At 42.3% G+C, this 21,532-nt stretch overlaps 4 protein-coding genes across 5 annotated transcripts; 3 read left to right on the top strand and 1 right to left on the bottom strand.

Moving 5' to 3' along the window:
* Window positions 1–415: 415 nt before the first annotated feature.
* On the top strand, window positions 416–3,422 carry fmc1 (formation of mitochondrial complex V assembly factor 1 homolog). The gene is made up of 2 exons (XM_080044686.1): window positions 416–593; window positions 2,269–3,422. Exons 1-2 carry the CDS (start codon window positions 465–467, stop codon window positions 2,470–2,472), a joined length of 333 nt encoding a protein of 110 aa, XP_079900812.1. The 5' UTR covers window positions 416–464; the 3' UTR covers window positions 2,473–3,422.
* A 1,455-nt stretch (window positions 3,423–4,877) lies between these two features.
* Window positions 4,878–11,005, top strand: LOC307262511 (heme-binding protein 1-like; the record flags this gene model as incomplete). The annotated part of the gene is made up of 4 exons (XM_080043410.1): window positions 4,878–4,955; window positions 8,581–8,719; window positions 9,758–9,938; window positions 10,828–11,005. The coding sequence occupies 4 exons, from the start codon at window positions 4,878–4,880 to the stop codon at window positions 11,003–11,005; spliced, it is 576 nt and encodes a 191-aa protein (XP_079899536.1).
* Window positions 11,006–11,977: 972 nt separating this feature from the next.
* wbp2nl (WBP2 N-terminal like) lies at window positions 11,978–17,199 on the bottom strand. Of its 2 annotated transcripts, none has more exons than XM_080043612.1 (8): window positions 17,048–17,199; window positions 16,053–16,161; window positions 15,800–15,938; window positions 15,461–15,553; window positions 15,094–15,291; window positions 13,990–14,112; window positions 13,393–13,469; window positions 11,978–13,287 (listed from the first exon to the last, which is right to left on the bottom strand). In XM_080043612.1, the coding sequence occupies exons 1-8, from the start codon at window positions 17,104–17,106 to the stop codon at window positions 13,228–13,230; spliced, it is 858 nt and encodes a 285-aa protein (XP_079899738.1). In that variant the 5' UTR covers window positions 17,107–17,199; the 3' UTR covers window positions 11,978–13,227. The 2 variants fall into 2 exon arrangements, with proteins under 2 accessions (XP_079899738.1, XP_079899739.1); XM_080043613.1 differs by having other exon boundaries at window positions 11,978–13,284.
* Window positions 17,200–18,367: 1,168 nt separating this feature from the next.
* Window positions 18,368–21,487, top strand: LOC307263432 (zona pellucida sperm-binding protein 4-like; the record flags this gene model as incomplete). The annotated part of the gene is made up of 11 exons (XM_080044581.1): window positions 18,368–18,484; window positions 18,992–19,112; window positions 19,323–19,457; window positions 19,588–19,760; window positions 20,059–20,132; window positions 20,253–20,386; window positions 20,463–20,646; window positions 20,728–20,872; window positions 20,955–21,024; window positions 21,108–21,242; window positions 21,336–21,487. 11 exons carry the CDS (start codon window positions 18,368–18,370, stop codon window positions 21,485–21,487), a joined length of 1,440 nt encoding a protein of 479 aa, XP_079900707.1.
* Window positions 21,488–21,532: the final 45 nt, after the last annotated feature.

The following is a 21,532-nucleotide window of genomic DNA, read 5'->3' as shown; positions in this document are numbered from 1 at the left end:
CAGGAAAGTTGCTGAGCACACATGTAGCAGCCTGCCTTCTTCAGCCCACTTCGAGTTAGTGAACTAAGTCATCTGCTTCAGTAGCATTTGAAACACTTTTAAGGCAGTTGTTGAATAGAGGTGGAAAATATAAATTGCTTTCCTCTTTCGTTTAAAATGTTTTCATTATTTGAAGGTAGCCTATTGTTTGTATTATTATCCCACCACTCTGCTCATTTGATTTAGGCTATGCATGCATTCACAGAGCGACTATGTAGTGTACAAACTTGTTAAATCCACGTTAACTTACAACTGTATCAGGAGAAATACAGTTTAGAAGGAGTCACACGTGTCGTGGACTTATTATTATGACATATCGCCTCCCTGTGGTCGGATACGCTGCTGTCATTTTATCGACTGCGCAGTGTTGGATAGAGGTTGACTGGCTCGTGTGCACAGAACAATCACAACAACAGCGTTCAGAGATGGCAGCGCTTTCTTCGCCCCTACGCGTCTGCCGCGGGATACTGAAAGAGTTACGTACCGTCCAAGGACCGACTTACAAAAAGTCCTTGGCTTACAACTATGTCATGGACCAGTTTCGGAAGAATAAGGCGAGTTGAACGATAGCTGCTTCCCAGCTAACGTTAGCTGTGGAGGCTAACTACCATTACACACTGCTCGGGGAGGAGCATGGCTAGCGTTAGCTAACCTGATAACTTTGTAACCGTTAACGGTACTATTTTGCAAGTAAAGTGAAAATGAATATGACACTTCAACAGTCCACACACGTGGCAATGTAGCGAAAAACTAAACACTACACTATATTGTTGTTATTCCCAACTACTTACGAGCAACAGTTCAACACAAGGTGAATGTGAAGGAGAAGGACATGCTAACGTTAGCGAGCAGCTAATGAGCGATAGCGTAGCTCAGTGTTGACGCAGGTGATAATTAATCAACTACAGTATGTACAGTGTAATGTCACGTAGGATTGAGTCTGCCAGTCTCCTTTTTTTTTTTTTTTGATTGAGTCTGCAGAACCAAAATTGAATTAAGAAATGTATTGCGGTTTAATAAATCGTTAAGGAAGATTCAGTTCATTTTTAATTATCCTGATCATCCACGGGGTTAAATAAATACTTGTAGCTATTTTTAAACTTTAAACTATTATTATATGCATTATGGTTTTTAACATAACCTCGTCCGTCACCACATTTATCTTCGCGGGAACAAAAACACAGTAGGAACTTTCTGTTGTTAATTGTTCTTAAAGCTAAAGTGCGTAACTTCTGTCTTTCATGAGTAATTCTGAGCAATTACAGCAACACTTTCGGCACATCTACTTGAGTTTAGCCTTTGGTGATCCTGCATGGATTTGATACCTTCTGTTGTACATCCAGGTTTTTTTCTCAGCAGTAGAATCAAAAACTGAAACATTGTGGTTCTTGAGCTCCTGCAGTGACACAAGTTTGTAAACGCTGCCATATTGAGAAATACAGAGAGTTATTCGGAGCTGAAGCTTGATCAACTTTGTGTCAACATCTTTGGCGATGGCTTGAATGTAACCGGCATTCATTTCTATGAAAAAGTTACGCACTATTTGCATCAATGTGGCTCAGAAATTCCCCTATTGTTAAGTCAAACTTATCAGTTATGCTGAATTCAGGGCAAACTCATAGCATCTAACATTCTGCACATGACCGTCAAGGTCATCTACAACAATATATCAGATTTACAAAGTACCCAAAGTTGCTTTACATAAGCAAAACATAAAACATATCTAAGTGCTTGTGATTTGTGTTTGTTTCTCTGATGTTCTATCAAACAAAGCAGAGCTCCTTCCTTGTTGAGATGAAGGCATTGTTTAAACATATAGGCTTAAAGCTTGCATTGTTTATGCTTGGGGGCTCATGGCTCAATGAGCTGGTTGGATGCATTGGCAGTCACTGAAGCAAAATGGCTTGGAGCATCTTGTCGGTATGTATTTGTCCCCGCTCTGAAAAGTCCCAGGGGCATTCTAATGTAGCCTTTATGTGAAGCTCTGTAAGGACCAAATGCTTACTGTCCATGAAGCCGTTATGATTGATGAAGAAAGAATACCTTCGGGAAGAAAAGCCTGTGATATAGACATATTTATTTATGTTATAGTGCAATGCTGGAGTCAACTTCATGTTGTCCACCAGATCAGCTGGACCTTAAGGTTTTTATCAACTTTCTCTTTGGTGAATGATTTAGTGAACAAACCAAAACTCCACTAATGCTTTCTGTCTCTTCCTGTGCTCACAGGTAACAGGAGAAAAGTACTGCCGCGCCCAGCATGAGGCACTCCACGACTCACACTCGTACCTGTGTTTGCTGGCGTCTACCAGGAACCACATGATTCTGCACAACCTTTACCACGGCAAGGGGGATCGCTCTGTAGAAGAAGCAGCCGGCTTGGTAGGGCTCAGGTTGCCTACTCAGCCAGGAGGCAAAGGCTGGGAGAAGTGAGGACATGGGGGGGTTCAACATAACATAAGTCCGAAGAAAGGTCTTAGCACACTTCAGATATGACTGATCTGGTCTCCTGCAGTTCACCCACGCGTGGAAAGTAAACTCCAAAATGGATAAATATTTGACTTGTGTCTGGCAGGACTGGAGATTGTGCCACAATGGACTGCTGTGAGGGGATCTCGACTTGTTCTTGTTGTGTTCTCACCATTGTTCAGGGAGCGCAAGTATGACAATAATGTGATCTGAAAGTACTTGGAGCACCTATAAAAATATATGATATGATCAAAAATCTGTTGTTTGGCTGTATCTACACTGGACAGCTGCTTTTGTTTGTGGTTTGGCAATTTTCCTAACTGTTTAAAGGCAAACAATATCATTCAAAAGAACTAAGTACAATTTATTTGTCCCATTAAAATATTATTTTACTTTTGAACTTAATGAGATTTTGTAAAGAACTTGGTAACACATGAACAAACATTGTTCATTAAACTGAGAGTAAAATCCACCTTTTACCACATTTATGAATATGCATCAGAATTACCCATGACATGTTGATCAATAAACCTGTGTTGTTTGATGAATTTGAAATTAAGTTACATGAGCTTGGTAAATTCATGTCTCTGTAGTCACAGCGCTCAGCAATTTGTTTGGGTGATTATGTACTGTTTGTCCGATAAGACTACATCATCATACACTGCCTTTGTTGCTGCTGTCTTCTGGTAGAATACAGCAGCAAGAAAGACCATCTTGAATGATGAATCTTAGAATGGACAATTGTTGCTTATACTCTGTAGGTATTGTTGAAACTGGGGGAGTAAGCAAACATCCTACCAGGGTCTTTCAGTCTGTGAAGTTCTACTTTGTATACATAATATATTGAAGTCTTTTTGGTGTTTTTTTGTGCAGCAGATGTTCTCACTGACTTTGCTCATTAAAGGTTGACACCTTTTCCATATTGTGTTGGCTTATTTGCCCACCTTCTTTAACAAGTAAGTTATTAAGTTGAATAGCAATATAAGTAGGTTATTGACTGTCACTGAGGTTTCAAGCTAGCCTGCAGAGGTGCAAAGGCCAGACTGTTGTTGTCTTGTTCAACATAATGCAATTAGACAAGAGGAGAAATATCAAACGTCATCACAGTGCGTGCCAAACATATCAACTGCATCAGCCAAGGGGAAGAGCGGTTAGCAAGGAAACCTTCATCGACAGTGCCTGAGGGAGTGAAATTATTCAACAACACTAAAGGCGGCATGCTTAATCGCGTGTGTACATAGTGCTGCGTTGACAGCTCGGATGGACTACTGTCTCTTCTCTCTGCTGCTTTCTCCCTCCGTCTTCAGTACCTCAGCCGCCCTACCCAAATATTATCATCCCCCCTTTTTTATTTTAAATCTTCCCCTCCTGTTTCCTCTTACTCTCCAGTGATGACTAACACTGCCCTCAGTGTGAATTTAAATAGACTAACCCTAAAGCAAACAACTCACAGTGACACAGAGAGTAAGACGTGCACCCATGCGCTGCTACCATACTAACACACACATACACTCGGCTCTGGAAAGGAGGTCCAATGCATTCTGACAAACCCAACAGCTTGTGTCAAACTTTATATCACACAAAAGGCTGGATGTAAATGTGCTTCTCATCTTACTGTTTTATGGCTGCTGGAGCCGACAGCACTGACAAAACAGAATGAGAGCAGAAGACTAACAAGAGCTGAGTGGCACTGAAGGTTATATTATTCGGGTGGGCTTTAAATGTCTGGTAGGTGTCTCCAATGCTGCATCTCATACCAGGTGTGCACGTCAATGTATTTTTTAATTTCAGCAAAGCCAGACTCATCTTGGTCTAATAATAAGCCATGGAAAGTTAGCCCTATGATGTCAGCTTGATGCCCCCACTCTTGAAGATAATTTTGAGTGAGAGGTAGTGGTGGAAGGAGTGTCACATTGGTAAGGAAGGAAAATAAGAAGGAAGGAAGAGAGTAGGAGGAGTGCGGAGAGACACTCCACCCTTCAAGAGTCAAGGCTGATGTATTCATTCCTTGGTTAAAGCGCGGGGAGGGGGGGGGAGCGGGGAGTCAGCATCCCTAACTGGATTCTCCTCCGAATGGGAGGAGGCGCATCTGCTGAGAGGAGACGTCTGTGCTCACTGGGACCAGGCGCGCACTCTTCTCTCAGGAGGGGAATATGCGCTTTGGAGCGTCTGGATACTGCTAGAATAAGTTTCCTCTTTCTTATCAAGGTTCTTCTAAGAATTTGACGATCACATAAGGAGCTGTCAGCCGAAAGAAAAAAGTTGCCCGTAAAAGAGAGAGAGAGAGAAAAAAAAAGGTCAAGGACGAAAGGGAGGACAAACGACAAAAAAACAACGGTGAGAGAAGAGGTGACCGAAGCCGTGGCGAAATGTTTGGCATGATCAAGAATTCGCTCTTCGGAAACACCGAGGAGACGGAATATAAAATTCTCAGCAGTGAGACGAAGGTAAGCAGTGTGTGAGTGAGACACAACTTCATTCATCATGATGAGTTTGAATCTTTGGCCAATTCCAGCCGATGAATTATGCTTACGCACATAAATCATCCTGTCTTGTAAAGGGGCAAGGTTTATTTTTGCATTCAATATTTTATACTGCACTTAACACTTGTGTTATAAAGGATTTGTGTTAAGAGCGGTGCTCTGTTATCCTGCCCCCTTGACTGACAGACCGACAGTTAATTGCTGGTGACCTATAAGGATGCCCACTGAGCAGCAGTGAGGGGTAAAAAGGGGAACCAGCCAGAGGTGCCGCTCCTCAAGGCAGACATGAATAAAGATGGTGATGCTGAGTTCTGTGTAACCTTTACAACGAAACACACACACACACGCTAAACTTAAGTCAGACACTCTTCTAATGTATAGGCTACTACGCGGTTCATTGTTGCGCGCAAAGCTGCGGGTAACTGTTTTTTCCATTACGACATAAGAAGATGGATGTTTGTGTGAAACAGAGTAGGCTACCGCTCGCGTGTGCATGCCTGCACGTGAAGCCACTGGTGACAGTAAAACTGACCCTGCCTTGCATGGAAGAGTATGCAGGCCAGACGTGTTTGTGGTTAACCCATTTTATGGATTGGGTGGCGTGCACCGATGAGGACATTGACATACGTCACAGGGGGGAGAAGGGCATGACCTTCCCTGTAGAAACCCCGTCCCTCGTTACGTTTGTGCTCTGTGTGTATGTTGTGTTTGCCTATATTTGATGTGTGCACGCTTTGGAACGATTCCAGTGAACCCAGTTATGTATGTTGTTTACTGTAGCAATGCCCAACAGCCATTTCGAGGTTCTTCTCTCTGTGCCCTGTTGACCTACGGTGCACTGTACTGTAAATGTGCATGCAGCCGTGTAATGTCAAGGTTGGAAAGTGGCTTTGTGTGTTTATCCTTGAATAGCAGCTAACTTTTGACAGGGACACAAAGGCATACTGATAGAGACAAAGAGCACTTCCAGCCCAACTAAGCAGATAGGCGGGAATCAAGTGGCAAACTGACACATTTGCTCATACATACACACACACACACACACAAACTCACAAACACGGAGGCAGATCTGCCCTGGCGCTGCATCTGTGGTCTGGTCTGAAGCTGAAATTAGTACGGTTTAAGCTGTGCTCTAGAGCTCTTAAAGAAGGGGTTTAGATTTCAATGAGATGATCTATAAAGTAGCCAGAGAGTATCAGAAACAAATAAGTATTCAATCATTTATATTGCTGTTCCAAATCTGCAAAGTCAGAGCTTGGGACTCATTAAATCTCTGGAATTGACTTGCTCGTTTAAAGATTGGGTATTGAAATCAGAGCTTGCCACCCGATCTGAAGCCTGACTGGGTGACACCCAACACTCTTAATTAAGAATGTCACACAATACAGAGGATTTACCTCAGGGTATACACACACATGACCCTTTGCACACATGCACAAACACACACAACATACTGTTCGGGTGGAGCTCAATTAGAAGTTTGCAGATGAAAATTATTCAAACGAAACATGAAACCACAAGGCAATTTATCACTCAGAGACAGTTACGATGATACCCTTTGTGTGCTCTGCTGAGCCACTGTCGTGTAATTATAACTGTGTTAGATGGCATAAGGCGGCATATAAACTCACAAAGTTACATTGCTGACACATTAATTGCACAATGTTAATGGTGGTCCTACTGACAAGCCATATGAAGCCCTGTAATTACTATGCAGTGACCTTGGGTACTTGTCACAAATTAGATCCTCATGGTTAGATGGTCTTATCTTGCATGTGTTTAGGGATGGATTGCAGCTTCGTCGTATGATAACAGGTCTTCTGTCGAGCGTGTTGACCACTGGGGTCGCTTCCAACTAAGATAAGCAGAAAGAAAGCTGTTAGTAACACTATGAAAAACACAAAAAAAAAATTGATAGCCAACTAGAAACTGTTTTCATGGTGTATTGTCCAAAAAAAACTTTATATTTCTCACATTGCCCTTGCTTAATCTCCTCTTTTCAGCCTATGTCTGAAATGCTATGTTTTAGAGCCAGTCTCTACCACTTTTCAAAAAGCCCAGTCTGCTTTGATTGGCCCCTAACTGCTAGTTTTGGGTGTCTGGGGGTGTTCATCACAGGTGGAGGTGGTGCTAAGTTAGGTAGGTGAGACGGGGGTGTAGCTTTTCTGCTAATGATGTCATAAGGGGAGAGAAATTTGACTGGGGTTTCTGATCACAGGTTTTCAGAAATGTGGTCTATGGATGAAAAGAGATGGTTGTTTTTTCTCATACTTTGGGAGTCTCTAGTCACACCGTTGACTCATATATATGTTGAAAAAATCTGAAAAAGTGCAATTTAAACAACAGGTAAACTTTGAAAAAATGTAATTCAAATCAATTTATAATACCCAAATGAAAACAGTTTTATCATATCATGTTTAAAAGGTAAGTTAACACATTTGCTTCAGTATTGATTTGAAAAATTTGATAAAGTCTTGCATTACCAATTGAAATAATTAATAGTTTTCAAGTTGGTCCAACAAATACCCTTTTCCAGGAAGACATTTAAATACCCCATGATTGGAAGATAAACCAGGAGTCGCAGATTCATACACAACATGACTACAAAATCCTCTGTGATATTTTTAGATTTGAATTTTCCTTTCGGGAATAGAAAATCTGCTTACAGTAAGAGGCTCAAGAATGAGAACATGTGGAATTGATGCCCTAAGCCAATTTCCATCGTTGTCCTTCTCGCTGCTGGTATTATGACAAAAAAAAATCATCTTCAAAACAATGTTCTGTATATTTGAGAGCGGCCAGCGGCTTCCACAGTGAACAATTATGAAACTGAATTCCAGTGCTTAAAACATAATGCAAACCCATAAAGTGCCTTAAGAGGGAACATGGTATAATATAAGCACATATGTGGAATGAGGAGCTGCATTTTAAACCTGCATTCGTACACTCACCAGATTCCTTCAAAACCTATTAAAGTTATTGCTCAGCAGCACAGCTGAGTGGCTGTGCTCCACATTAGCCCCACTTAATCATATTTAATGCAAAACTGTTGCATCGCATTAACGCTGTGTGTTTGGGGGAAGGGGAAAGTTGTGTGTGTGTGTGTGTGTGTTTGCCTGTGCAGTGTTACGTAAGAGCATACATCTCTTGACCATTATTCTCTGTAGGCTGACTGAGCACTGCAGAGCACATAGTAAATCAAATCAAATCAGTATGTTTCATTTGCGCTATTATTTGGCAGCAGACATCAATTACACACACACGCGCGCGCGCACACACACACACACACACACACACAAACGCACTGAACCCTGCCAATTCAAGGGCTTTCGTCCTTAGGAGCAGACTGTCAACATCAGTGTCTGAGAGGTGAATCATCTCCCCTGTACCCATCCCAAGGAAGAGAACAACTGTTAATTGTGTGTTTGTTTTGTGTGTGTGTGTGTGTGTGTGTGTGTGTGTGTGTGTGTGTGTGTGTGTGTGTGTGTGTGTGTGTGTGTGTGTGTGTGTGTGTGTGTGTGTGTGTGTGTGTGTGTGTGTGTGATCCTCAAGTCACCTCCTGATTCTCCCTTTTCCTTTTCTTCCCCAGGATGGAGTGAGATTTGAGGTGAGGCGGTACGATGGTGCCAAATACGCCGTCATCTCCTCCGAGGGTCGAGCCTTTGACCAGGTGTCAGGGGAGTTGGTGAGGAAGCTGCTGATGTACATCGGCGGTAGCAATGAACAAGGTGAGCCATCGAGAAAAAGAAACCTCCTGGTGGTTCAGTGTGCACTCGGAGCTATGAGTCCACTGACAATATAGGGTCTCAGGTGGCTCATCAACTGCCTCTGTTACCTTATCTGTTCCTATCCCAAGCTAACAATGTTCATAGATTGTTTTAAATTCACATGCATGAGTAGGAAGAACATAGACGAAAAAGTACTGATTATTGTAATGTAGTAGAAATATTTTCACAATCTGAAGAATAGAAGGTAAGTCACTGAAAAAATAGTTTTTTTCTTCTATATTTACATGACTTATTGTGGCTGTTTATGTAGTGTCACTGTCCTCTTAGTTTTACTTTACATGATCCAACAATATTTCTGTGTGTGTGTGTGTGTGTGTGTGTGTGTGTGTGTGTGTGTGTGTGTGTGTGTGTGTGTGTGTGTGTGTGTGTGTGTGTGTGTGTGTGTGTGTGTTAGTTAAGGTATTCAGTTATTTGTGTTTTTTTAAGTTGAGTGTAAAAATCATATTCCAAATTGTGCCCCACTGATTTAATACTCAATTAATGTAAACAGTGGCCAGTCTTAGGATGCCCTGAAGGTGAATTAATGAACATCAAAGATGGGATCAATACGTCTCTAATTTCAAAGCGCATCCTCACCCACCTCAGATAAACAAACTATTATTGCACTTTAAGCTGTCTCACTTAAAATAATGGCTTTGCTTGACATTTGAATAAAGCTCAGAGACAAAGGTTATTTAAGGGGATGTTTACACACCTTAGGTATGCCAGACCAAAATAACCTCTGCCAAAAGGCCTCTGTGTAGAATCGTCATTTTATTTCCATTGCTATTTATAGACGTGCGAGTTACATAGCGTGCTTTGCAGCATCTGAATAAAGAGTGACTGTTGGCGTTTTTGCGTGACGGTAGTTAGGTAGGTACTCACCCTGACCTTTTAGGTGTGGGTACAGCTTGAGGGGGGGGGGTTAGTGGAGTTTTTCTGTTGTCTCCTCTGCGTGTTGTTTGTTCCCTTCTTTTACAATCACCTCTCCTCCTGAAGGTGAGGCCATGGGCACGGCAGCTCCCATCATCATCACGGTGTACCCACGCAACGACGGTGTTCTGTCTCGCCGCTTGGTGGTGGGCATTCGCATCCCCTCCGGATACCAGCAAGAACCCCCCACTCCTACAGACAGTGCCATCAGGGTCGAGGAGCGGCCCGGCATGACCGTTTACGCTCTGTAGGTGTCATTTAAAAGTTGAATTTAGAAATGACTATGCATATTTACATAGGACTTAAAAGGTAAGAAATGATGGTCATTTTCAGCTTCAAAATTGTAATTTTGGTACCTACTAGAAACTGCTTTCATTGTGTAGTGTCGAAAAAACTGTTCATATCTCTCACAGTGCCATTGCTGAATGTCGTCCTTTCAGCCTCTGTCTGAAACATGGTTTAAGAGAGCATGTATCTTTAAGCCCCGCCTTCCAAAAATCCCAGGCTGCTCTGATTGGCCCTGATTAACCAGTTTGAATTTAAATTAATTCAGGGATATCTGGAGGGGGGGGAGAGGTTATTATCACAGTTGAAGGTTAACCTAAGTTAGGTTTCTAATTAGGTGCCTAGCTTCATAAGACCTCATAAGGGGAGTACTTTTTTCAGAAAGGTTTTCAGAAAGTTAAAAGGTGGAGAAAAAGTGATGCTCGTTATTTCTCATACATCTCTAGTCACACCAGGGACCCATATTTATGTTGAAAAAACATGAGAAAGAGCATTTTGCATAATGGGTTACCTTTAAGATGTGTGCGGAGAATATGATGGTTGTTGATTCCAGCTGCTCTGGGTTTAGTCTTCCCATGAGTCTTGCACCATTCAGGACCTTGCTTTTCTATGGATCGGCAGCACAGTTACCCTACCTGACCCTAAGGCACTAGGAACCACTTTATTTATGGAGGCCTTAATATGCTCCTGCAGGGTTATTGTGGTAAAGCAGGTTCTAAAGCAGGTTTACTTGGCCTCATTGGTGCATTGCATCTGAAGTATCAGTATGCAAATGCAACACTGATCGGGGCCTTTGGGGTCCATTACAGTAATTACAAAATGTCCCCTCAATGTCTTGTTTTCGTTCACAGGCAGTTTGGAGGCTTCGCAGGGGAGACGGAGTACCGGGCCGAGGCCTTGCGTTTGACACGCACTCTGGGCGAGACGGCCCCCTTTCAGCGCAAACAGTACTTCTGCTGCAGCTACGACCCACCGCTCAAGCCTTATGGACGACGCAATGAGGTGTGGTTTCTACAGGAAGAGCCATAAGAGCCATACCACTGGATCACATCTGAGACTGGGGTTATTTCTTGACTCAACCTTGATTCTAATTACACTGCCGACAATCCTGTAGCTCTAAGGGTATTTGATTGAAGAGCAATATGGTGACTTGATAAGACCATTGAACCCAAATGGACCGATAGAGATTACCCATGTTGCCTTGACACATCTGATCTTCTGCTTCTTCTGTCACACACAGACACACACACAGACATACACACACAGAGTAGATCTACTGACGTTAGGCTTTCAAGCATGGTACCTTTTAGAAGCATTTTCTCATTTCCTTCCTGTAGAGCTCTAATCTCCCTGAAGAACACAGTAGGGCTTTGTACCTCTTTGATCTAGTTAATAATTTAGTCAGGGCTACAGAGAAATGTATAGAAATGACATGTGTTACATGGTAGTAAAAAGCACATTTTCTTTTCCTGAGTAAGGAACTGGAAAGAAACGGGAATTGAGCCATAATAGAGTTGAACTATTCTTTATGAGGTGGACAGCTGTGAGTTCAAAAATTAGCTAGCTAGCCTTAGGTGTTAACTTTGTTGCTATATCTTGATCCATGTGTGTGTGGTGAATAGTTTGCGTTTTAGTGCATGACAATTCCATCCTAATTTATATACTTGAAACTGTGGTTTGCAATGCATCTGTACAGTGGTAGTTTCTGTGATAAGAGTGAATATAATGTTCAGGTTTGACAGTGTTTCATAACATAATAAATATATCACTCAGTAACAGTGTGATTCATTCTAATTGTCTTATTTCTTAATTTTGTGAAACGATGTCAAGGACAGAGCAGTCCAAAGAGTCATTACATTTTGTTTTTATCAGTTTGGACCATTTCAAGTGTTGTTGTTGTTAATCAGTTATATTATATTTATTAAAGGGGTTTGAAATATGAGGATTATGTCATTTTTTAAATTGAAGACATTCAGTGATCAAAAATATGATAAATAACAATTCAATCCATGACTAATTTATTAGATTTTAATTGACAGACAAATTCAGAAAGAGAAATATGAACTGCAAAAGAGATTAATAAACAGACATTAAATCAATCAATTCAAGCAAACTAAAAACAAAAAAAAAGGAAAAATCCTCTCTCCACCACAACTGTGTGCAAAATGTCCTTCAATCAGGTGTTAACTGATGCACAATGACCGGGATGCAATTACACAGCCCGTTGGCACCTCGCCCCACTTTAATCAGGAATGAATGGTTTACGTTCACAACTTTCAACAGCAGGCAAAACACTGACGGGCCCTTAATGTAAAGCCGAGGCCCTGTAACCCCACACGAGTCTAATTACACTAAGAGTTGAGTTCTGGTTTCAGCTTGGTGCTGCATACATGAATACAATAGAGGAGAGGAGAAGAGTGCAGAGTCACATCAGGTAACCCCAGACTGCCACCCCTAACCTCGTTAGGTGAGGTTGAAATATTGCACAGACATAGACTTGTTATGTGGGATCTGCTGGATGCAGAACTCCATTACATTTATTAAATCATGATGGAGACGGTGAGATTTGGGTCATAAAATGAAATGGAATACTTCAACTGTAACGTAACATAATGGAACTGACGTAGTACAAGATCACATTGGTCATTAATTTGCTATGCAGCCATAGTATGAGAAGCAGTCAGATATTTGATTATTTAAACACTATTCAACCCAGTTCTGGTTTTGTGTATCTCTACTCAATGCAAAACTGCATATGAAATGCACACAGTACTTGCAATGATACTGCAATTATACTTAAAAAGGAGGAGTTGCTATTGTTACTAATAACTACAAGAACTGCAATCAAGAAATTGCTATAAAATGTTTGGTAATAAATCTCCGTCATAAAAAATACATTTCCTCTGCCTTCCAGCTCTTTTAAGAACAGTATAGGTGTCCTCATATATTTACTATGTAATGTATTAGACAGCCATTAATAATGATGAGTCTCAGAAAAAGCTAGAGTTACAAGTTGTCAATTCAATTAAATGGGTAACTTGTTGTGACTGCTTTATATTATTTTTTTTACCAAAAGTACCCAAAATATGATTTTAATGAATTGGTGAATTATCACTGACATCTTCGAGGCCTCTATTACTTGCCTTTTCTTTTCTGTTCTCTACCATCGTAGCAGAGATCCATCATCATTACCCCTTGCTTGAGAATTTATTTGAGATACAGGGATAGAGGGAGGAGTGTCATTGAAGTGTTCAGTTGCTTTTCTTGTCAGGGTAGTCCGGATTAGGTGCATAAGGTGGGGGCCTCTCCTGCTTGGGAATAAAGACAAATAAATTATATAACAACAAGTGCCGATAAAGGAGCACACCATTCCACACGACTTTAACTGAGAATTCAAAAAAAGCAAAGCAGTTTACCTGGGGCATGTAGACATTGTGTGGATTGCTGGGATTGTAATAGGCATTGCCTGCAGCTTCAGCCGCTTTGGAGTTACCTGTGCATAAAAGGAGATGCGACAAAGACAGAGGGGGATAAAGACAGACAGCGATGAGTGCTGGAGCTATTTAAGAACAGATGCTACAGCTCCTGACGTTGTAAGGAGAGATGATGCGAGGAGAACAGTATTAGTCATGTGAAGCACAACAACTGACAGCACCGGGAATCCTAGAGACAGAATCCCAGAGGATGCACGGCAGCAAACGTCCTATAAGAGCTCTTCCTAAAATGAAGCCGAAATGGCCAAACTGACACTTGGCTACGGTGTATAAAGCTCAACCTATGTGCAAGGTGAGAAGGTTTTATCCTAAATACAGTAGGTGCTAGAATGGGGGAGACTTGTTTATTCTTTGTTATATTGATGTGCAGTGGATGAGACATAAGCAGCAACCCTTCTTCAGTGGCGTTGTGATTCACTTAGCTTCAGACAGATCTGATCTGACGTGTGCAGTGACAGAGACAAACAGAGAGAACATATAAAAGCGAGAGAGATAGAGAGAGAGAGAAAAATAATAGACCTGGTGGTGGAGCTGCTGGTGCTGCTGTCCAGTTCTGATTCTGGGGGGGTGCAGTCCAATTTTGGGGTGGCCCAGGGTAGGGGGGAGGTGGGGCCATGTAGTCAAAACCAGAGGGGTACATTCCTGGAGACAGACATGCGGGGGAAATGGTTTCAAGTTCAAAGAAGGTTACAGTCTGTGTGTGCAATTAGTAAGAAGAGAAAAAATACAAAAGAGAAAGGACCAAAATAAAACAAATAAAAGGTTGACAGAGAGAGACAAATATGTGGACCCTACATATAAGTGCACATGACAGGGAAACAGGATCTCAAGGCTGTATATTAAATAACTGCATTGGATAAAATTGTCTTGAAAAATTTAATTTTATGTGTAATCAATCTAAAACATATGGAAGTTTCACTTTTTGAACTATGAGATGCAGCTTAAGAAAATAAAAAATAGTCTACAAAAGAAATTGTAAATCATATTGTGCGTTGTACCAACCTAAAAAGCACTACACTTTATTTGTCATGTAGAAATCGACATAAAAATGTCAAATTACTAAAGCCCCTATCTCACTGGGCTGCGACAGTGTGCGACAAGTTGGAGACACAAAATTGCGAGAAAATATGCGAATTAGCGACAATTTTATCTTGCAGTCTCACTGAGTTGGTTCCTCACGACACGTTTGCGAATGTGCTGGCCAACACTTGCCGGGAGCTCGCATTTACGTCTTGCGAACGTCTGGCGAGCGTCGCACGAACGGAATGTCAGTCTCAAATCAGTCACAAATCAGTCGCAATTTAGATTCATATGTCGCCAAACCCTCGCAAAGTTGTCTCACACTTCTCGCACTTTCTGACTCGTGGAAACTAAATTGAGAAGGGTTTGCGACGCGTTTGAGACACATGCGACGAGCCTGAGACTATTTTGAGAGTAGATTTGTCGCACTTTTTTTGAACATGTTCAAAATTCAAGCGACAGGACTGTGTGTCTCTGCGACTCATGCAAGGAAATTGAGACCTCCGCGAACGTTTGGAGACAGTTTACAGACTCCCTTGCCAATGCAGTCTCCAACTTGTCGCAGCCCAGTGAGATAGGGGCTTAAATCAGTGAATTGAGTACCTGGAGCCGCTGTTGGGCAGGGGTAGCCCATGTTGCCAGCAGCGGGGGGAGGGCCTTGGTAGAAGCCATTGTGCTGGGGAGGGGCTGGGTAAGGATAGGCGGGAGGTGCGGCTTGAGGTGGGCCGTAGCCGTTCATCATTCCAGGCGAAGGATAGCCAAACGACGCGGCACCATTCTGGGCGGGAGCAGCACGGGAAGCTGAAACACAGCATGAGAAAAAAAGGTCCTATAAACTGAACTTTCCAAAGGTTATGTGTGTGTTCACTATACACTATACACTATACAGTATATATATAGTCCTGGGGCAATTATTTAAAAAGCATTGTCAGACTTGGAACTTGGTGGTTAAGGAAACAAGCATACGAACCATTTGTGGCCAGTTTGAAGAGATGCTGGCCCAGCTCTATGGCTCCTCCACTGGGGAATGACATCTTGAAATGGGCCTGGCCCTCCCAGCCACCTGATGACAGAGTCAACTACATTTAGAGCAAATACAGAAGCTGCGCTGGTGTTTTATTGTCAATGACAAAAAGGTGACTGGTAAGGGCAGTTCCTTTATTCCGAAGAAGGTAATTCACCAGATCTCTATTGCATTGTAAAGTATGAATGTGACCATCAATGAAATAAATTACCATGGACACGAAATCTAACAAATCAAGTCATACCTCAAGTGTTAAGGGTGTGAACAAAAGAAAATGGTACCTACCACCAGGTTCCGCTGACACTGTCCCTTTAATGTAGTTAGCTGCAAAGACTGGCTGCTCAATGCTGCAGCCCTTCATCATATAATAGGGGAACATGGCTGAACCCATGCAATCCTTGGTATTACTGGATACAAACAGCAACTAACAAAGGAAGGGAAAAGAGAGTGAGGAGAGTTACAACAGGATGCATGCAAAAAAAAATAACAACTTTCCAATCCAGAAGATAGCAGCAAAGGCAATAGCCTTCTGTTGTACCCTGTAGGGTGTGAGGTACACAGTGCCCTTCTTAGTCCCCTTGAGTAGGTCTGACTTGCAGGCAACATCGCTGAACGACAGCTCCACGTTCTTGCATTCTCTCACGAGGCTGAAAGGAGAAGTAGCAGGCGAGAATATAGTAACCTGTTATAGCTACCACACTGAAACAGACAGTTTTAGAGAGTAGTGAACTGCATGTTAATAAACTTTTAGTTTAACTACATTATGCAGTAGCTTGCTACCTGGTAGTTCAACCACATTCATATTTGCAGAGTGATACAAGTAGTTGATGTATTTTTTTGCCATGTTTAGCCATTTGACCATTGTTGGCATTTTTGCTGGCATGTGACTTTTTTTTAATTATATTTTGTTAATCAAACTAGATTTCTTTATAGTGTAAATTTGCTGTAGTACAACTTCTTCAAGTAAGAAGTCATAGTTTGCAAAGCTATGCCTAAAAGTGGCATGCCCAACGCTGGCCACAGCTATAACACAATATCAAGACTCATGCGAGAATTGTTTGAAAACTACTGAATTTCACAACTTGTTATTACTGACTTACTTACTACACATAATTACACATTATGGCATTGTTGTTTTCACAAGATATCAACATCAAAGCGAAAGCTCACGCTACTTCCTGTTTAGATAGGTGGCCAACGTTACGAGTTGACCATCTTGCTATTAAACCAACTGACGTAACACGGCAGAGCTATGAAGTCGGTCACAAATAATATTATACCGCCCGAGCTTAAAAAAGTAAACACAACATATGAACTGTCCCGAGGTGACACAAACAGCTGACGCAACGTCAACAATGAAACGGCTGTGTTCGCTATGCTAATGCTAATCAGGCCGGGGCTAGCGGGAGGCTAGTGGTGGGATAGCATTATGTTGACTACGCACTGGAAACTATGAGGTAAACAAGCCACGCAGAGACTAACAGCTAGCTAGATGATAAAATAAACTCCATTAACGCACTATAACACACATACCTCTCTCCGTTGTTTATCAAAACGCCGCCGTTCTGCGAATGATTCCGATTCAAAGCCATGTTTAGGAGACGTCTCCTGCTGCCTGTTCCAAAGTCTGAGCGTCAGCCTGATGGGAATGCCCTAGATACGTCACAGGTTTTACGTCAGGACACCGTATGACAACAACCCGTGATTTACCATGTTGCCAGACATACAACATCATCTTATTAGCACACAAACTGATGTGTCCTTCTGAAACACGCCCATTGAGATCATTGTCCCAAATCTGATCTGATCGGAAAAGTTTTGACTTCAGCATATGAGTGTAGCCCACAACTGTGTGTGTGTGTGTGTGTGTGTGTGTGTGTGTGTGTGTGTGTGTGTGTGTGTGTGTGTGTGTGTGTGTGTGTGTGTGTGTGTGTGTGTGTGTGTGTGTGTGTGTGTGTGTGTGTGTGTGTGTGTGTGTGTGTGTGTGTGTGTGTGCGTTTACGGGTCCACATTCATCTGAACCACTGCGTTTATTTAAACGGGTCCACAGGTCCCCCTGTAAGGATGCAGCAGTAGACTAATATTTAGATGGGGAGCCTAGCATCGCCGTGGGGAGATGAGGGGTGGGGATCATGTTTAGCCTAGGCTGATACTTCTCACTGAGGATCAGGCTTCAAATCTACGCCTATTGAGTCATGCACGCGCTAGGCGTAGGCCTGTTAAAGCATTTACCTTTTACAAAATATATATTTATTATTATTAATTAGGCCTACTAACTTATTCTTACTTTTTCAAATCTGCTTTAAATATCGGAGGACACAGGTGTGCATTGTGCAACGCTGAGAAAGTCAAGCAGCGGCACGCATCAGACTAATTAACACTAATTAGGTCACGTGACCCATCCGCCGTGTCATAGAAAGGATCAGATATTTCCGAAGCAAAAAACTGAAATGCCTAAACAGCTAGCCTATAACTAACTGTAAGAAGATGAATTGTCATTATACAAGACTTTTGATTTCATTCATCTTTGCCCTTAGTGTTCGGCACTGTGGGAGCTTCTCAAGCGCCCAGATGAAGAAAAGCTCTGTCCAGCTCGTCCTGCCGATTGTCACCTGTTCATCTCGGGGGTTGAAAGCTGTGTTTGATCCGCTCGTAAAAAGTAACATGCTTGTTAAAGGTAAGATAGAGCTCCGTGTTGCAATACTGTAGCCTGTCCCCAACCACGATATGTGGCGTTGCAAGTTGTTTCATGATTAGGCTACTAAATGCTCATTCAATTAAAATATATCGACTCTAAACATTAGCTTGCATCAAAAGTATGTGTGCGCTCATGTTTCCATAGACACGACCACCATGGCCATGCTTCCAGTGCCTGAATCTGAGGACTCCTGCGGAGTGAGACTGAGCAGAGGAAAACAACACAGCCTCTCGCTCTACAGCAGATATAGCAGCTGCTATGCGCTGATCGAGGTAAAATAAGGGTCTGTTCGAAAGTTAAAAGGGGGCTGAACAGTAGCACTCTTCCCTACAATTCTGATAGTGATACAACATCATTGATTAGTAGCCTACAATTAAGATTGCCATTAACTGGAAGTGCACAATAAATCCAAGCTCATGTGCTACAATTTAGATCTAATATTGGAATAATAATTTTCTCCAGGTGGAATTAACATTTATTATAATGGAAAATACAAGAATGTGGCATCCTATGGAATATTTTGGTCATTCTTGGACCAAGGGCTGTTTTTAAAGTGGGGAGCTGCTCTAGCATAGTGGTAGGCTACTAATAGTCTTCAGATATCACTATGTATTACTTACAAAATGTGTGGGTGTAAAACGCATATATGCATAGACACAACAGAACAGGAAATATAGTATTACCAGTAGGCTATTGAAAGTTTGAAATGGTGTTGACATTTTGTGAAACCTTTTATGAAAAAGGTGAAATCTTTAAGTGGGTCTATATTTGTTCTTCAGGGCAGCAAAGTCATCCTCACTCTGCAGGTCCAGCTGACAGGAGAGGATCGATGGTTCAGGTTAAATGTCAGCTGTCCCCTTATAAAGAGACACAGTGGGAGGACGAGGCTTTTCCAAACACGTGAGTGAAAGACGGCTGGTGAGCGTGGGGCACAGTGTGTCTTAAAATCAGTGCTCATTCTTCATCATACTTAAAATGGCACTTTTCTTTACACACAAGTGATGCATTGGGGGTTAATTACCTGCCATTTAAAACACACAGATTATTATTTGGCACAACACAATGTACTGTTTCAGTCTTAAGACACTAAAAAGCACGTCCTGTCTCCAGCTTTACCTAAAAATTGCGATGTTGAAAGCGCTCTACGAGTGGACTGTGGCCACCAAGGCATCTCTAGCCACGCCTGTGACAAACTGGGGTGCTGCTACGATGCTCAGGATTCAACCTGCTTCTACAGACTCGATGGTAAGAAGACTGGCATTAGCCTTTTGTCCAAAGGTTGTGCAAGAATTAACACAAACTGAAAGTTTCTTGGAGAACCTTTTTACAATGTGATAAAATCCTACATTTCTCTGTGTGTTGACACTCCCTGCAGCCTGCTCTCTGGATGGACACTTTGTGTTCTCTGTAAAGGCAACAGACACGGACCCACCCATCGATCCCAGCAACCTCATAGTCAAAGATCAGCCGACGTGTTTCCCTGCCGTCGCCAACCAAGACACGGCCGTTTTCAAGATCGGAATCGCAGACTGTGACACAAAGATGAGGGTGATCCTACTTGTCAGGGGTTTAATTCCCAAAATAATATATCTAGCATTTAGCATTATATGACATTTAATTGTGTGAAAGGTTAATCTAAAAGTGAATTAATTTGCAGTGTAAGTAAGTAAGTAAGCTTTATTTATATAGCGCCCTTCACAGACCAGGGTCACAAGGCGCTTCACAATACACATTTTATACATACACTCATACACCAGTGGTGTAGCTCTGATTGTCTCACTGACATGTTGTTCCAATCATATCCGTTAACTATGTCAGAACCCTCTCTTCTCTGCCTGGGTTTCAGGTAGAAGACGATATGGTGACATATGAGGTGGACTTAGAGGAGCTGCATACCAAAAGTATAAATAACCAATTTAGGTCAGTTCAGTTTTTTTCTTACATCGCCTGTACACTCGTGTAAAGTTCTGACAGTGGTTACAAGTTAAACAATGATTTATCTAACAATTATAGTGATCAGATAGGTGTGTTTTATTTTAGGCTCCAGATCCAGTGTGAATATGAGGAGCCAGATTTAAACGGTGGAGTGCAATTGCGGTCTTTGAATCCAGGGACCAACCCCCCACCAGTGGTTGCACTGGGAAGCATCAGAGTGCAGATGAGAATAGCAGAAGGTACATTTCTTTACAAATTGTATATATTTTTTGCATTGTATCAAGTCCTTATTTTGTGAACATGTGTTCCTCGCAGATGCATCTTTCACGTCCTTTGTTCCTGAGGACCAGCTTCCTCTGACCTTGCCCCTGCGTGAGGCTGCATACGTGGAGATCTCCATCGGCCAGCCCTCCCCAGACCCCACTCTGTCCCTACGAGTGCGGGACTGCTTTGCCTACCCCGCGTCTAGACACTCTGTGTGGACGCTTCTCTACGACGGGTTAAGTGGTGGTGGCAGTACTGGAATAACATGCATGTTTACTAAGCCGCTGATGATTTCATTTTTCTCCTCCCCAAATAGATGTCCAAACCCTTTGGATAACATGAAAAGCTCCGTCCCTGTGGACAACCAGGGAAACGCAGACTCCCATTCCCAAGTCAGGAGGTTTGACGTCAAGACCTTTGCCTTCTTGGACCCTCACACAGGCCACCGTAGCAAGGAGGAAGTAAGGTCATCACATCCACATCTTCCAATCCTAAAAGTGTGCAACTCTGAAGACTTGATTGTGTGTTAATCTGTCATTTTAGATGTTCTTCTACTGTTGGGTGGAAATCTGCACAAATGATGTCGACTGTGTGCAGAGTTGTGCCATAACTTGTGAGTGTTGCAATAGGTTCCACTTTGTAAACTGAACTTGTTGTGTACATGTGGCGTGGTTAAACTTTTGACTCCTCCTACAGCATTAGAGGAGGACAGGCAGAAAAGAGACGCAGAGTCTGAGCCCGACCAGATGCAGCTCGTCTCTTTAGGCCCACTGCTGCTGGGACAGAACTCCACCAAACTGGAGGACAATCCGTGTGCCAAACAGACCAAAAGTAAGTTCTGCTGCACTACACAAGACTATAGTCACCATGTGATGGACCAACGGTGGTGAATCTTGAATGAAACGGTTTTTCTCTGTTCCTCAGTGTTTCAGGTGATGGTGTACGTGCTGTCTGGCACTGGTGCTGTGCTGCTAATAATCCTGATGTTCGCAGTGGGATCAAGAATCAGAAAGGGAAAGAAACCAGAAGCACAGCAGGCTTGTGAAGCACAAGTTGACAAAGAACCATCTCAATAAAACCTTTCACCTTCTGTGATGTGCATGTTTTTGTAATTCAACTCT

Source organism: Ammodytes marinus, assembly GCF_949987685.1.
Source record: "Ammodytes marinus genome assembly, chromosome: 16".
In the NCBI taxonomy this organism is placed as follows: Eukaryota; Metazoa; Chordata; class Actinopteri; order Uranoscopiformes; family Ammodytidae; genus Ammodytes; species Ammodytes marinus.
This window is presented reverse-complemented; position numbering and strand designations above follow the sequence as displayed.